We start from the raw sequence: 17,582 nt of genomic DNA on the forward strand, positions 1-17,582 counted from the left end.
ATATATATATATATATATATATATATATATATATACTGTATATATATATAATCTCATGGAATCTGTTTCAGGCTTGTTTGTCATCACTGCAGTCAATTTGGAGCTTAACAGAGCTTATCCTGGTTCTGGTGGCTGAACAGAGTGACATAGGAGCAAAGAAAGAGGGTTATATGCTTTCGATGAGAAGGTGGGGTAGAGTGGTTCTATTGTTGACTTCCTACCTGAAGCTGATTCAATGGCTTTAATACTTTATGAGTCACTTTCCTGAAACAATCATGCAATTTAGAGCAACCCTTTCACTTTGACTTTCTTAAACTGCATGCTTGTGTCAGGTCAGAGGTTCACAGTATTGTAGTCAAAGTCAGGCATTTAGCATTTTCAGAAGGGGACCACACAGCATTGCCAGTCTCTGTGTTCCTTACATTACATGCTTCCTTTATTAAACTGTAGGAATGTTTAACAAAATCTATAGCTGACTTAATTTTTTTTGTAAAGAGTGTCATACATTTGCAAGAGAACCACCTGTATTAACTTTGTAAAACCATGAATTACTTGTGAACTGTATAATTTAGTTAACAATACATCCCACCATGTTATTATTGTGACTGTTTAGGTAGATTTTTCTTGTTTTCTTGATTTGTTTCTGTCATAAGCCTTTGAAAAATTGCACATGTATGAAGTGTACAGCTTGATCTAGAAGGAAACTCTATAGAGGATTGCCAAACACGTGGGTAATGCAAGAAGGCCCTGTAAATGTAATTAGAAAGATCCTCTTAAAGCCAATGAAAAAGTAGATGACCTCCCTATAGCTAGAGTGACCCAGCATTTCTTAATTTGTCGTGCTACACATCACACAGCTCCCTAGCCACTACAAGTTAAAAATCTAATAGAAGCTCAGAAATATGTGTCTGTCCCCTGGGGACCTTATTATCACTGGCGATCCTTTCTCCACCTTATAAAAGCAAATGACTTCATTAACAAGTCCTGTCCAACACTTAATGGCAAGAAAGACATTAGCAAGATACATTAAAGCCAATCTCATAGCTAGTCTGCAAGGCTGATATACAGCATTGCAAAGGATACACTAATTAGAGACCATTTTTGCTGAAAGAGGAAGGCAGATTATTATTGGAGAAAGACTTTCTGGAGTTTCTAAAATTCCAGATAACAGAAAGTAAATATACTTTTTTTCTTTTCAAACATTTTATTTTAAAGTTTTTTTTTATAAGGCAACAATACAATACAAAGAAAGGGAAAAAGGTGGTACATGAGTTGAAGGCCACGTAGCATAGCCAGTAATGTAGAAAAAAGAAGAAATAAATATTTACAATTTCAGTCTGAACACATAACAGTGATCAGTGTAATCAGACATTTGAAAGAGAATGGGTAGATCCTTTTTTCCTTTGGAATCCTGTAAGGTTACCATAAAAGCAAAGGTCTATTTAAGGAAGTGTGGTTGTAAACTTAGATTTATAGATAGGTGGGGGGGGGGTGAAGGAAAAGAAAAGGGGGGGGGATAAAGGAGATGTGGTTGGATGAAGGATAGGGGAAAGGGAGAAGAGGTGGTCCTGTTCTCATGTTTCCCCCCCCCCGGATCTTCAAAATGTAAGTGTTCCACGTCTCTAGCGACACATCTAAGTTGATTTTACATGTTAGAATGCTAACAGTTAGGTGTATTGTGTACATTCAGCAAAGTAGTGCCAGCATGCCATGTGTTTGTATATAGTATTTGGAGGGCATCTCATGTGGAAGGCTAATGAGCTCTTCCATTTCAGCTGTTTTGTTTACTCAACAGATCCATTCCGATAATTTGGGGGGTTCGGTAGAGTACCAGGCCACAGGGATGCATAGCCTGGCAGCGTTCGCTAGGTGCATGGCCAGAGATTTAAAATGTGTTTTTGGGTAGGGAGTGGTGCAGGAGAAATTGTGTAGGAGTGAAGTCTAAGGTGTATGTAGTGATTTGGGATATTAGTTTATGAATGTCTATCCAGAAGGGCTATATGTTAGGGAAGGACCACCATATGTATAGTAATGAGCTAGGAGCTGTAGAACAATGCCAGCAAGAAGAGGGGTTTGTTGGACAGATTTTATGGAGTAGGAGGGGGTTCTACACCATCTTGAAACACTTTATACCTGTTTTCTGGATGGTTACATTTATTGATCGGGGATGTTTAGAGCCCCAGAGAAATGTAGTGCATGCCAATCTATACAATGTGAAGAAGTCTGTAGGTAACTGTGTTGGAATCGATTGTAAAAGATATAAGAGTCTGGGTAGTACATTCAATTTAATAATTGCTGCCCTGCCAAACCAGGAAAATAGCGTGGGCGACCATGTAATTAGGTCTCGCTGTATGTTTTGAAGGTGGGGTAAGTAGTTTCTAGCATATAAATTGGCTACATGTGTTGGTAGTTGCATACCCAGATATGGAATTGCATCTGGTTTCCAGATAAAATGAATGTTGGACTGACAGTGTTTGAGTGTGTTTTGTGGCAGAGTAATATTTAGAGTAGATTTTGAAAAGCTGATCTGTAGGTTTGACATACATTTGAAAAAAGAAAAATCTAAGAGCAGGTTGGGGATGGTGATATGAGTTTCAGAGAGGAAGAGGAGAATGTCATCTGAAAATGCTGCCAATTTGTAAGTGGAGCCTGAGACCTGAATGCCCCTTATGTCCAAATTTGTCCTTAGGTGTTTCAGTATGGGTTCCTAGAGTTAGCACAAAGATGAGAGGGGACATCGGATAGCCCTGTCAGGTCCCGTTTGAAATGGAGAAGGCTTCTGAAAGATAAAATTAATTGTAGCATGCGCTTAGGAATACCAACTGCTTGTACTGAGGCTGTCATATAGTCCCAGGCCATTCTATCAAATGCCTTCTCCAATATACTTTATTTTGTACTACTTTTCTAAGTAGGCTTTTAACTTTAGGCCAGTCCAAAAAAGAGCTTGCTAACCAAATTATTTTTTTTTTAACAAGTGCTTTTCCTTTCTGGAATTTAGATAGTAGAAGCAATTGTGGCCAGGATCGGGAAAAACTTTAGCTCTAGACATATGGTAATTTGTCTTCCTTGACACTGTGTTTAGTAATAGATAATTCAGTTGACATAAAAAACAACGCTGACTTTTAGAATGTGCTTATATATAAGACAGTAGTTCTTAAATACCTTTTCCTGTTTGACTCCCTTTAAATGAACTAGCTAGTTCTCATATCCCTCCACCAATTTAATGAAAGAACAATACCATTCATACAGGTATCTCTGAGGACAAGATGTGATGGAGAGACAGAGATATCATTGAGAGTATTTAGAAATACTGGGATGAGTAAAACAGTCTAACCAATTTTACATAAGTAAAAACACTCATGGGATATCACATTTCTAGCCACAGGCCTGCCTAACACTGGAAGAACAAGGATACTTCTGACAGACCTCCTGTAGCAACCCCCTTCCCCATGGTATCCCTACTCCCATTAAGCACATATTATACTTGTATACCTCTACTGGCTTCTGCTTTTCATCAATTTTCCACCTCCAAAAGATGAATCATGTCAGGGATGCCTTATTGCCACCCCTAAAAGACATATCTCACACCCATATTTAAGGATCCCTTTTAGGACAATGTCCATAAAAACAGTATAGCAAAAATATGCCAAGACCAAACAGTTCTAAAATTAAATATTCTGCTTTAATGAGAGCCAATTACCTTTTTTTAATAGATATAAAACCCACATTCAGTTTATTTTACTATCTGTATGCTATTAAGGGAATTTCTATTAACTTCCTTTCCCGGAGACACAGCAGGAAGAGATACACTTCCCTCTGCCTCAGGAACAATGGGCACCAAGAAAAATTGAAATTATTAATTAACCAAGAAGAACACAGACAGCAATCAAAACCTGGCCAGAGTTCTAATTCTTCCACCCTCTATCCAAAACTAAAGAAAAACATTTTGATGACAAATGCACATTAAGAGTGACCAGCTCTGTCTGTGATCGCTGAGTCCTTTGGACACAACTGTTCACATGACATGGTAAAAGGCCAATCACAGCAGCCTTTTACCACATGATAAGCTGTGTCCCATGACACAGCTGATCACAAAGTAAATAGAGTTGCCGGTTATCGGCAGTACTTTCCTCACGGTGTGTAGGCAAGTTAAGTTCCTAAACCCCTAACTCGCTCATCCATGTCTTTATGGATGTTGCTTTGTGCACTGGTGCTCAGTCATGTTGGAACAGGAAGGAGCCATCCCCAAACTGTTCCCACAAAATACGAACATGAAATTGTCCAAAATGTCTTGGTATGCTGATGCCTGAAGAGTTCCCTTCACTGGAACTAAGGGGCCAAGCCCAACCCCTGAGAAACAAGACCACACCATAATCCCCCTCCACTAAATTTTACACTTGGCACAATGCAATCAAGCAAGTACCGTTCTCCTGGCAACCACCAAACCCAGACATGTCCATTGGATTGCCAGACAGAGAAGCATGATTCATTACTCCAGAGAACACGTCTCCACTGCTCTAGAGTCCACTGGTTGCATGCTTTACGCCACTGCATCCGTCACTTTGCATTGCACTTGGTGATGTAAGGTTTGGATTCAACTGCTTGGCCATGGAAACCCATTTCATGAAGCTCTCTATTCACTGTTGTTGTGCTAATCTGAAGGCCACACAAAGTTTGGAGGTCTTTAGCTATCGACTCTGCAGACAGTTGGTGACTTCTGCGCACTGTGCACTTCAGCATGCACTGACCCTGCTCTGTCATTTTAAATGGCCTACCACTTCATGGCTGAGTTTCTGTTGTTTCCAGTTGCTTCCACTTTGTCTACCACTTTGTTTTACCGCTAACAGTTGACCGAGGAATATTTAGTAGCAAGAAAATTCAACAGCTGGACTTATTGCAAGGTACCGCGCTTGAATTCAATGAGCTCCTGAGATCAACCCATTCTTTCACAAATGTTTGCAGAAGGAGTCTGCATGCCTAGGTGTTTGATTTTATGCATCTTTGGCCATGGAGGTGATTGGAACACCTGAATCCAATGATTTAGAGGGATGTACCAATACTTTTGGCAATATAGTATGTGTGCGTGTGTGTGTGTGTATATATATATACACACACATATACAGTATATGTATACATCAAGTAAATTAAATGGCAGATCATTTGAGTGATGCAACCATAAAAATTCTATTCAACATTTCTATAATGCTAATCAACTTGTAAACTGATTTAAATAGTTTTTCATTCCCAAATACTTCAAATAAGTGTATAGATGGATACTTTCAATTGTAGTCAGAAAGCATAATTGCATCATAATTCATATATTAGCATGATAGGTGTACATACGTGTTAAAGGAAAGTGCAATCACATAGTCCGGAGAGACAGTCAGTTTCCAATCACACTCTTTTAGTGGAGGATATGGTTCTGGGTATTGAGGAGAAAGGATGACTCCTGTTGGTCCGGTTAACTTTCCACCACATGGAGCTGTAAAATACAAGGTAACTTGCTTGATTTGCGTTATCTCTTTTTAATTTAAGGATTCTTTAAGCTTTTTAATTAGAAGAAAGTGTTAAACACTGCATTCAAAAATATTGCCAAACGAATTTAAAGGACAACTGTGTGGAAACAAGAAACTTTTGTAAAGTGAGCAAATAGTTAACATACAGTCACCTAGAGGTGCATGCATAAACCCCTTAACTATTACAATAAGTTTGAGAAAGACACATGTTCATCATGTTTAACCAGAAATGAAAAAAAAATATGCTAAAATCAAATCAAGTTTTGAGACTTCCTGTAGCGCTGAACACTGGCAGGCACATTACTCTTACTCTTCATACCTTCCTAATGGCTAGCAAGGGCTGTCCATCATAGTGATTTGTCAATAGTTAGGTATGGGACAGGTGCACTTGATCTTAATAGATGGCATGGTCGCTCAAAATCCATTAATATTTTGATGATGTTTCAAAGAGAATTTGCCAAGAATAACAAAGCAAAGAAGTAAATGTGTATGAAGAAATGAGAATTATCAAAATATCCAATTGAATTCCTGGCTAATTTTCTTAAAAAGCAAACTGAAAAGGATTATCTGCTTAACTAACAAAATATGCTAATAACCGAACAGTAGTTAATGTAAAATAAGTGTGTTATCTTTAAAGGATCTTTAGTCCCAGTTTCAAGCAGCCTCTATGTAACAACATAATATCACACTAGGTTTTCCAGTCTCCTCACACATTGCAATTTTTCTTGCTTGGTTTGGGAAAATTAACTTTCACAGGTAAAAAATTGTATTGCCTTCTTTGAACTAATATAAAGAAGTTGCAAAGATAGCTAGCATGGCTTTATGCCAGTCAAGTTGGCATGGAGGAAGTGTTTACACCCCTGGTGCCTAACCTGTGGCCCTTTTTTGCACTCTATGCAGCCCTCTGGCCCTATTAGTCAGTGTTTTCCTTGCCTAGGTGCTTACTCATGGACAGTAAAGGAAAATATTCACTAAACTGGTTTCTTCTTTGGAAGATATATTGATGATATTATTTTAATCTGGGATGGTGCTCTTGACACGTTTTTACCTTTCGTACTGCATTGTAATTCCAACAAGTTTGGTTTATCATTCACTCACGTGTTTGATCCTATTAGTATAATTTTTTTAGACTTAGTTTTATCATTTGAGGGTGACACTATTCATACCACAAATCACACCAAACCCACCAGTGGTAACTCATATCTTCACTATTCAAGCTGTCACCACCCGGCATGGAAAAACAACATTCCGAGTGGCCAATTCCAGCGACTTAAAAGAAATTGTTCTAAACTCAATGATTATAAGGAATTGGGCACCGAATTGTCTGCCAAATTCTGTGAAAAAGGTTACCCCCCTACACTCATTAATGAGGCTTTCACCAAACATGGCAAAAACTCAGCCACTACAAAAACACGTGCCCATGACCAGTCAAACTCCGTTAGGTTTGTAACTGGTTATAATACGGCATATCGTAAGATTACCAAGATTATACGAAAACATTGGCACATTTTGCGACTTGATCCCCGTCTGGCACCCAGTCTTCCATCTGCTCCCCAGGTCACATTCAGAAAAGCCCGTACGCTCAAAAATATTCTAGCTCCCAGTAAACTGTCCATGTCCTCTCAAAACAAACAGGACATTTGTTCCTTTTTCGATAACAGAGTTGGTATTTACAAATGTAAAAAGAAAGGTTGCTTGACATGCCAATTTATCACCCATGGTAAATCAGAAATTACTGATCCGAAAGGGATCTCTTATGACATTCGACATTTTATTACTTGTGCCACAGATCATGTGGTTTATGTGCTCACATGTCCCTGTAAATTGATATATGTGGGCCGTACAATACGTCCTCTACGTAAACGCATTGGAGAACATAGAAGGCTCATAAAAGATGGATGTGACAAATACAGTGTCCCTAGGCATTTTCTTTGCCATCACAACAAGAATTTTAGTGTCCTAGAAGTGATGGCCATAGAACACATTCCCAAAGGAACCCTTACTGACAATGAGAGGTTAGCCCTCCTATGTAAAAGGGAAACCTTTTGGATCTATAAATTTGGATCTATGGTACCGAATGGCCTTAATGAGGACCTTGAAGTACATAGTATCATCTAAGTGGTAACTTAGGGTTCTCAATATATTCTATAATAAAACAAACATCACTATTATTACATGATTATTATCTTTGATATTTTATACATTATTTTTCATATTTTATATATCTAATACCACTCTGTTTATTCGGTCCATAAGAGTAATTACTGAAATGTATTTATAATTTTTTTTTTTTTTTTTTTTCCTGTTTATTACCACATATATATATATATTTTTTAATGTATATATATATATATATATATATATGTATATTTTATTTTTTCATTATATTGTTTTATTATATATACCTATGCAAGTTTGTTTTATTAAATATGTATGTAGTTTTATTATATTTATGAATATTATTAGCACCAATATAATGATAATTTTCCTATTCACTATTATAGATATGAATAGGATTATTGACAATCTTTCCCACCATTCCTGTGTTTTATTGCTGTCAGCAATGTTTTTGAGATGTGAACTCATCCAGCTGGCTAATGAAGCTTCATTAAGCAGCCTTCCCCCCCCCCCATTTTTTTTTTTTTTTTTTTTTTTTTCCCCTTGATAATCTTGCACATGCCATTTTGACACAATTAAGCCCAAAAGGTTTTTAATATGGTCATATTTATGTTTTAATCACACTTTGTTCCTGTCCTTATAATGTGTTTTCATATTTCAATTGCAATCTGATCCTGTTGTGAGACGAGCCGTCTGCTCTTGATTATTCCTTTGATTATCCCCTTGGTTGTTAAGCCGGCCTCTTCTGCCGTGCAGGTCTCCTATAAAATGGCCGATTGCTGGACTTTTCACAGACTTGACAAAGCGCATGCGCGCGAAACATGTTGTCCCAGCAACCGGCCTCTTCCTTCTAAAGCTGCGGCTCCAGCAAGAGTTCCCCCCCTCCGTCTCTCCACATCGTGGTGACGTCATCCAGGACGCTGGGACGTCGGGTAAACGTGGTTCCTGCACTGACAGGCATTCTACTCCACTGCTTCCCTCTGAGCGGACGGGCCGTCCATCTTGGAACCTGGCTTCCTAAAGCCACAGGCTGGTTATTTATTATTGTTTTACCATATGACTTATTAAAGGCACACCTCCATACAAGGTGTATTATTTCTATCACAAAACTACACAGCGCCTGGCTCCTGTTCATACTAAACTGGTTTCTGCTACCAAAATTATGTTTTATTTTGTTTACACTTCGCTGAGCTTTTATAATGGATCTTTCTGAGAGGAACAAGAAATAATTTTAAATGGTCTATAGAGAACTGTGAATTATGAAGACATTATAAGACCAGTGAGCTGTAGCTATCTCTTTAGAGTGTCCCCATTCACTAAAAGTCTCCAGAGACATGTCACCAGTGTCCAACTACACCTGTAACATTGTATCATTATATACAGTGGCCCTTTTGGAGATGTCAGGGGCTGTACTTAAGGCCCCCGATATCAAATGAGTTGGCCACCACTAATTTACATCTTTAATTTCATAGGTAGTATTGTGCTTAGTGTAGCAAATATATTATAACATTATTAAAGTATATTATATTATCGGTTTTCTGGGTGCCTAGCTATAATTCTTGTCTGACATAAGCAACAATTGCAGCAAAACTAATTTAAAAAAGGAATATATATATATATATATATATATATATATATATATATATATATTAAAAAAAAAATATATATATATATATATATATATATCAGCAAGTCCAGGTTGAAAAATAACCTTTGGTACAATTAGTTTATCAGCTTAAGTAGCAAGTGAACTTGCCTGTGTTTATTGCAGCAAGAAAAGCATTTCATGTCAAGCAGACAGGAAAATCAATGTGGTGGGCCTGATCTACCAGAGTCAATCAGCGTGTTGAACATTCGTGCTATTGATTTCAGAATATTTGCTTACAATCTTATAACAGAAGCAACATTGAGCCAATAATGGGCAAGATTCACTGCTCCAATCTTGGACCTCTTTAGCTTTAAGAAGACATAAGGTTATGCATTTTCTCTCACATCAAATCTACTTATTGAAACATTTTAATGGCTTGGATACACAAAGTCACTTATCCTGGTTCCCAGAAAATCACACATTATCAGCGGCTGCTAAAGACAATCACTGAGCTTCTCTGTCACTCTGATCTACGACATGCATTCAGGCTGGTCACAGAAAATAAACACGTCAAGTTGTATAACAGTCATGCTAAACCAACATATGTGTTACTCTAGGGACTTGACAATGGATTTTAATAATCACGGAAAACATAACACTAAAGTGGCATGGATATTCACTTCAAATATATAGTACTCTGTGTTTAACATAATTGTAATTGAAGAGGCACTTCTTCAGAAATAAAGATGTACACAGCACATATGTCTATTTTCATCATCCCTTAATGCACCATGCATGTTAGAATCCAACAGTTTAATTAACCATTGACTGGTCTCCATGTGTTATAAATGATAAAAGAAAGAGACATTAGACACGCCATATGTCCAAACACCAGAGCCATCTAAAGCTTAGAGGCTCATTTATAGATGTGGGTTGAGAAGAATTGGGTCCTCTACTGTCACACAGCCTGAACATTGCTTGCTAGCTGCAAAGCCCTAACCATTTTAAACTACAACAACTACTATTGTGCTCTGCTGATGGTGGCGGTGGGATTTGCGGAGAGCCTTCCTGGCCAGGAGAATACAATAATTACTGCTAGCGGCTATAATCTCATGCTAAAAATCTTATTGGCTGGTTGTACCCAAGCCAATTGATGGATCGGCTTGGGTACAATCATCCTACCCATAGATAGATCGAATCTTGGCTGGCTCATGCTGAACTGGCTGAAATTCGATCTATCTATGGCCGGCTTAAACTGTTATGAGATGTCTGTGTTTCTACTGATGATAAAAACAATAATTATACAAAAAAGTCACCTCTTTGTCTCTGCTGCCCATCAGTGCATAATGATAGATTTGACACTGCTGAGCATTGCAAACAATCAAGATAAAAATATTGGAGTTGCCACTGCTGACTTTTTACTGAAAGATGTGGGGAAGTCATCATGATTCTGGGTTTATTGTCTTTTTAGTTACTGTCTTACAAGCATACAGCCAGTTAAATTTTATGTAAATTCTAACAATACATTTCTCTTATTATCTTGCTTTTGGTCTGTCAAATATACCATTGAAAGTGTTTTATTATATTTGTTCAACAAATGCAAAAAAATAGCTGTTTATCCAGCCAAAAATCTTGTGAGCCAATAACTTCCTGTACTTTCTGCCTCTGGACTGTTATGAGTTAGCACTGTTCCCTGCTATCTCTGTGGCCTACAAAACACCTCTTGTTATGTAGAAGGTATTATGTAGTCTTAGCATAGTGTAATGTTGTCCTGACACGCTTCCTGTCTTGGGTGACAATGTTGCTTATTACGGTTGTCACCTTAGGACAGGAAGTGAGTTATTGGTAGGTTGTTTTTTACTTCTTTTCACAATATGCTGCAGTTGGTTTCCTTGTGAGGCTGCATCCTATAGGTTAGTGCATCTTTAATGCTATCTATATAGATTTGGGGTTGTTATTGGTAGGATTACCAGATTAAAATAAAAAAAAAACTAACTCTATAAGAAAAGAAAAATAATGCAGTCACCACATCAAAGGACTGGTAATCCTATAAATTGTTGTTCTTAAGTTTAGATATGTTTTAAAACTCAGTTTCAAGCAAATAGATAAATACACAATAAATCTATATATGAGAGCTATTTTTATGTTCTTCCAGTACTGAGATATTTATAGATCCCTACCAGGTAGAACACTCAGCCTGGTGACCTGACTTCACTGTATTGCAATTACAGCACTACAGCCTGATCACCCTAACCAGTGATTAGGTAGTGAAAAAACAGCAGTAGGTAGATTATCATTGTCTCCTCTTACATTCTATCAAAATGCTCTTGGTCAGCACATGTACATGCAGGGCTACAAATAGCTGATATCAAGACAGATTCAGGTAATATAAAAATACATTTAGTAATTTTTAGCTATTATATAATTGTACTAATTGATGTTTTTTATTTTTGCCTGGAGTTCAGCTTCGAGTCTGATCCTACGTACTTGCTCCAGGTCTGTAATTAATTGCAGCTTCCACATTTCTATACCCACAGGCTTCCTTTAAGTTAAATAAGTTTAAATACTTATCAAGAATATTTATCAAGAAATTGCCAGTTTCTGTAACCATGCACTGAATGTGCCTGCTTGACATCTATCATAGCAGCATGAACAGATTTCCAGTTTAAGAAATAATGTCCAGGTCAAAATTAATCTTCTGCTTTACACAAAAACAATCTGCATGGAAATAAATTTTTCATGCGGTACATCTTTGGCAAGCACCAGCTTATTCAATGAAGAATACTAGTTAAGTTCCAAGTGTATGTAAAGGAAACTATTTTTTTAAATTTTAGATATAGCATTAAAATGTTAAAACCCTCTGGGTTTTTGTTATTGTCTGTGTCTAAATTGGCAAGATTCATGCTCTTTGTGTGTCCTGGTGACTACTGTCATGGGACTGAAAATGTGGGTAAATCTAACATTTTTGAACTGGGGTCAGGCATAGAGGGGTAATATTTCATAAGAGGTACATGTTCAAGTGACTAGTGTCTAATCGAGGACTTGAGATATGCACTCACTTCCTGTTGGGTCTATAGACAAGACTGAAGAAAAATCTCCCCAATGGAACACAAACAACAAAGAAAAAATAAAAACTTGTCAAGAGTTTTAATAACTCCCTATGCAATCCAAAAAGAGACGTTTGGGCAAATATTATTAAGTAATATGCAGGTATAATTTGGTAAAGAATAAGAGCATATATAAGTTTTTTGTTTGTATTGTTCTTTCTTACCAATGCAGATAGGAGGGTTAGGGTTCCAGTAGAACCTGTCAGCAATCTGCACGCAATTAATCTTGGGTTCCCCTTCTAAAAGGTAGCCTGGATCACACTGGAATACAATGGAGTCACCAGCATCACGACTGTCTCCGCTTCGACTGCCATTTTGAGGTATTCCTGGGTCATTGCAGGAAGTAGCTGTAGTTACTGTAGAAAAAAAGAAAAAAGACAATGGCATAGATTTACTAAAACTGGTGCACTCAGAATCTGGTGCAGCTATGCATGGTAGTCAATCAGCTTCTAACTTCAGCTTGTTCAATTAAGCTTTGACAATAAAACTTGGACGCTGATTGGTTTCTAAGCATGCAAAGTTGAACCAGATTCTGCACTCTCCAGTTTTAGTAAATAACCCCCAGTGCATCACATGACCTTTGCCAATCTAATGCATAACATGTGCATGTATGTTTGTTTCTGCTTTTATAAAGAGCAAGGATGTATTCAAATTACATTTAACTGTTTGGAAAACCACCACACCTAATTTCTTCTAATACATGCCCATATCAATATATTCTGTAATGGAGATATACAGTATAGTCTGTTACTGCTGACCTCTCCTATGAAAAATGTAGTCTGGTGCTCAAAAGGACTCTCTCGTTTTTGAGTGACTGACCAAGGGCAAATCAGAAGTTCTGACTTCATGAGCTACACAAGCTACATTCTTGATCTGGGTCAGCGACTTAGAAATGATTGAAGTCAGGGACAGCCGCTAGCCTGATTTCCAGAAGAATGTCAGCAATGACAACCTACATATTTTTTCCAGGTTTCTTATAAGAATAAACATGATAATGGCTTAGAGAGGACTACCAAGTGCTTTTATTAAGTAAAATTGCATGTGTTTTGCATTCCTTTTTAGGCATAAGCTACACAGAAGATTTTTAAAAGCTCAGTTGCAGTACTATGATTTTTTAATTAAGTAACATTTAATCGCTAAACAGATTAAACAAATTAATCTTTATGGAATAAGCTACACAAGTAGCATACAGTAGTATGTAGAAGCAATTAACCACTTTCTGTCTGTCCGCCCACCCACAATGTACCCATACGTCGCTGGTGTTGTATCAACACGGGGGGGCACTGGGTGCCTGAGTGGGTGCGCAACCCTCCCCCCATGTCTGCTGTGTCCACCAGACACATCTGAATGAGGATCCTGATGAACACAATGATCACAATGACAACAAAGCTGTTATGAGTTCTAAAAAGTGTATTCTTTCCAACACAATTGTGTTTTGAAAAATCGCTGCACAAATACTAAGTGACATAAAAAATTGCAACACCCATTATTATATTCTCTAGGGCCTCTGCTTTAAAAAAAATTAACAATGTTTGGGGTAGTAATTATCTAGCAAAAAAAAAACTGTATTTTTATGTAAACAATAAGTGTCAGAAAAGGCTTGGCCTTCAAGTGGTTTGAAGAGTGATGTGTGGCATAAGCTTCTAATGCTGGCCCTGGATGGTAGAAGCACCCAACCCCAAACGACCCCTTTTTGTAAAGTAGACGCTCCAAGGTATTTGCTAAGGGGCAGATCTCATTTTATGCTTTATACATTTAAGTTTTTGGAAAACAAAGAAAGAAAATGAAAATTTCTTTTTTCTTTTTGTTTTTTTCACTTTCAAAACCCTGTGACAAAAATGATATCTGCAAAATACTCAACATGCCTCTTATCAAATTCTTTGGGTTGTCTACTTTCCAAAAAGGGGTCATTTGGGAGGGGGGTGTTTGTACAATCCTGGCATTTTAGGGCCTCCAAAATGGTGATAGGTAGTGAGGAAGTGACATGAGGAAATATGCCCTTTGAAAACCTGGAGGTGGTCATTGAATTTTTGGGGTCTGTATGTAGCTAGGCTGCCAAAAAGTCTCTCACATGTGGTATCCCCATACTTAGGGAAAGTAACAGTCCTTATCATTTCACCTATATTTATGCCTTCACTTATTTATCAGTATACAATTCTTATCTTTTTCACTTTATTGATATTTTCACTTATTCATTTAGTAGACTTTTGATACCACCCAGCACATGTTTGTATTTATCACGTTTAGTTTCATAGGTATTTTGTGCCATTTTTTGTTGTTTACACTTGATACCCCTTGTGGGTCATCCACTTTTTGTCACCTTTTTCTGCTATTTGATTAGTGCAGCACCCCCCCCCTCTTTAAAGGGATGTGTGCTGGACCAAGTAAACTGGCTAAAATATTTTTTTCAGTATATACTGTAGTGTCTTAAAATGAAATGTATTTATTTATTTTGTTATACAACACCAAACACATTAGTTACACATAGTTATATGTAACAGTTTTTATCTCATGACCTGCAGGCTACTACTTCTTGCAAAAATCTTTCTTTCCTGTCGCCTTCATAGCCACTGGATATTGCCGTGAGTGGCTATATTCTGATGCTGTATGCGTTAACATCAGCCACTGCTAATGTAAAGAGTGCACCACTCCACCATTTAGAGACTTCATACTACAATGTCCTATAATTAATAAATCAGCTCCTTCACCATGAGGTTGGTAACTTTATCTGCATTCTGGGTTGATGTCAGCATGCCATTTGATTGACGGGGAGTAATGATGATTTCTCTCAGTTATTTCAGTATCAGACTACAGTATTTATTTTGCAAAAAGAGTTAAAGACCAAAGCAATGTCTGACACAATCTCCTTATTGTATTGTGCACTGCAATCTACATTTCTCAACAGAAGCTGTAATTTGCCTATAAGGATGCATCTAGGGCTACAGTCTGCCCCCATTCCATGTTGTAAAAGAAAATATAAGGGACACAAAAAATAATGTTTTTGTTTCATCACCTATTCTGTGCAATATGTTATTTCTGGTTGTGTGTTTCTCCATCTCTTGATTATTTTATGATTATCTGCAGCCCTAGATGTGTCCACTAGAGTTTCGGACTATTTGTACTGCCCCTTGTGTTTGAAAACACTAAAATGTGAGTGCTAGAATTTTTTAAGGTATGTACATGTAAATTTAATGCTATAATATGAAAACCTATTAGTTTTTTACTGTATGCAATTCAGGGAAAAACTGCACAGCATAGCCTATTGGTACAGTAAGCATTTTAAATCAGCATGTGCAAGAGGCTGAAAAACTGAAACACATTTATGTCAATGGAAACTAAAAATAAAACAGGCTTATTGAATTAAAGAAAGCAGTGCTAACACCTAAACATTTTCCAAAAGTGTAAAGGGCAGTGTTGCTGCTCAAAGCACCTAACTGCCTTTGATTTATAATTCTTAAAGTAGAAAACCTATATATTAATTGCTATGAACAAAAAAAATATTTTTCTTTTTGCTACTTCCTCAAAGCCCCGTTAAATCAAAAATTAAAGTCACTTGCAGTTTGGACGTAACTTTATGAGAAAGGCAATTTATGTCTGCATTCATTACCTTCTTTGGTGAATGCATATACAAATTCTCCTGGGTCCCTAAGCCATTTCTGTTTACTTGGGAGAATACGCTGCAGTGTTTCTATGAAATGTAATGTTCATGTAGTTGATTTTATGTATGAATTGTAGGAGCAAAGTACATGACCTGTGTGGCCCAGAGCAGACTTGTAATTCACCTTGCTACTATCATGAATTTTCCCCTGAGAACTGCTTCAAATACATATACTGTATATTCAATCGAAGCATTTCTCATTATTTTCTACTCACAGTTGAAGCCAAACCTACACCAAAGCTTTTTTTTATATTAAATGTTGGATAGTTAGATTTTTTTCCTCATCTGGTGCAGAGGGTTTCTTTCAGGGATCTCTCTGCAAACAGGGGCCTAAGTTTGGCTCTTATTTCAGTAAGACTGGAGGTGTATTAGGAAAGCGCCAAAAATTGATAGGTTAGGTGTATAAACAGAAGTCCAACATATTTTAGGGGTTCCAAGTGGCCCCCTTCATTAGCTCTAAAAAGCAACTCATATAAAATAATTCATCATTGGCTTATACATGGGGATATTTAAAAAAATTTGCACATTATGACAAATATATAGGGTAAACTACAGTATATAATAGTAAATGTTAAAAATCCATTATATAACTTATCCATTATATTGTGATGTTGCCTCCCCCCTTCCAATAATAATCAATACATTGAATCTGGAGCTACAAATCACATGAACAATGATAAATGTTTCTTCATTCACCCTGATCAAAGCAGGACAGAGAAAGTGACAACAGCTAATAGACAGTATATGGTCTCACAGGGAACAGGGAAAGGTTACCTACATGCCCTCTATCTAATAGTCAAAAAGATACCCATCAAACATGTTCCTACTCTTGAAGTGAACACACTCACCAGGCAAGAAAAGGAATATTAGTCAGCTACAGAGTGTGAACAGTTTTCTAGAAATTTGCATTCAAACACCAATATGTTAACAGTCAGCAGAAGTTTTAATATTAACCCTTTCATGCATGAATAATGAAAGCCACAGTCAGGATCTTTTCCCAAGTGTTTTTATTGCTCTTTGTGCATGAAAAGAAAAAATTTAACTTCATTTTTTTGAACATTAATTTTCCAAGGAGTTCTGCACATGTCCACTTGAGTGGACTGCATGCATTTGAGTGTTTAATTGTTACTAAAGGCTGATCTTTTTTTAAATTAAAATAACAAAACTGTTATACTCAACTGTTCTGTGCAGTGGTATCCCCCCACCAAAGATCCTAGCTCCTCCTGTTCTTTGTGTGTCCCCATAGCAAGCCGTTTGCTATGGGGACAAATGCTGCATGCTCACTCCCGACCTGGTGCCTACGGAGCCACGCTCTATAGACACATACAGCAGAACTTTGCCCCCCCCCCCTCCACTTCCTCTTCACCACACTTGATTGACAGCAACAAGAGCCAATGGCTCCTGCTGCTGTTCGAGTCCCTGTGTGAAGAAGAAGCAAGGGGTGAAGAGATGCAGCCATGCACAGCGATGATCTCTTCTCCCCTCTCTGCCCCTTTACACCAGGAAGGGGGAGCACAGGGACCTAAAAACGTTTTTTACCTTAATACAAACAATGCATTAAGGTAAAAAACCATTTTAGGTTTAGTATCACTTTA

General features: G+C 37.4%; 1 protein-coding gene across 3 annotated transcripts in view; it reads right to left on the reverse strand.

The window, feature by feature from the left end:
- Positions 1-17,582, reverse strand: part of CSMD2 (CUB and Sushi multiple domains 2) — a 1,275,366-nt gene that overhangs the window by 180,844 nt on the left and 1,076,940 nt on the right. For all 3 annotated transcript variants that reach the window (XM_089673879.1, XM_089673878.1, XM_089673880.1), the window contains 2 exons: positions 12,494-12,685; positions 5,344-5,482 (listed from right to left, as the gene is read on the reverse strand). In XM_089673879.1, coding sequence (XP_089530005.1) covers positions 5,344-5,482; positions 12,494-12,685 — 331 coding nt within the window. The remainder of the gene's footprint in view (positions 1-5,343; positions 5,483-12,493; positions 12,686-17,582) is intronic.

The sequence above is a fragment of the Staurois parvus genome, unplaced genomic scaffold (assembly GCF_062004578.1).
Source record: "Staurois parvus isolate SC_StPar_1 unplaced genomic scaffold, SC_StPar_1.0 ptg000145l, whole genome shotgun sequence".
NCBI classification, from domain to species: domain Eukaryota; kingdom Metazoa; phylum Chordata; class Amphibia; order Anura; family Ranidae; genus Staurois; species Staurois parvus.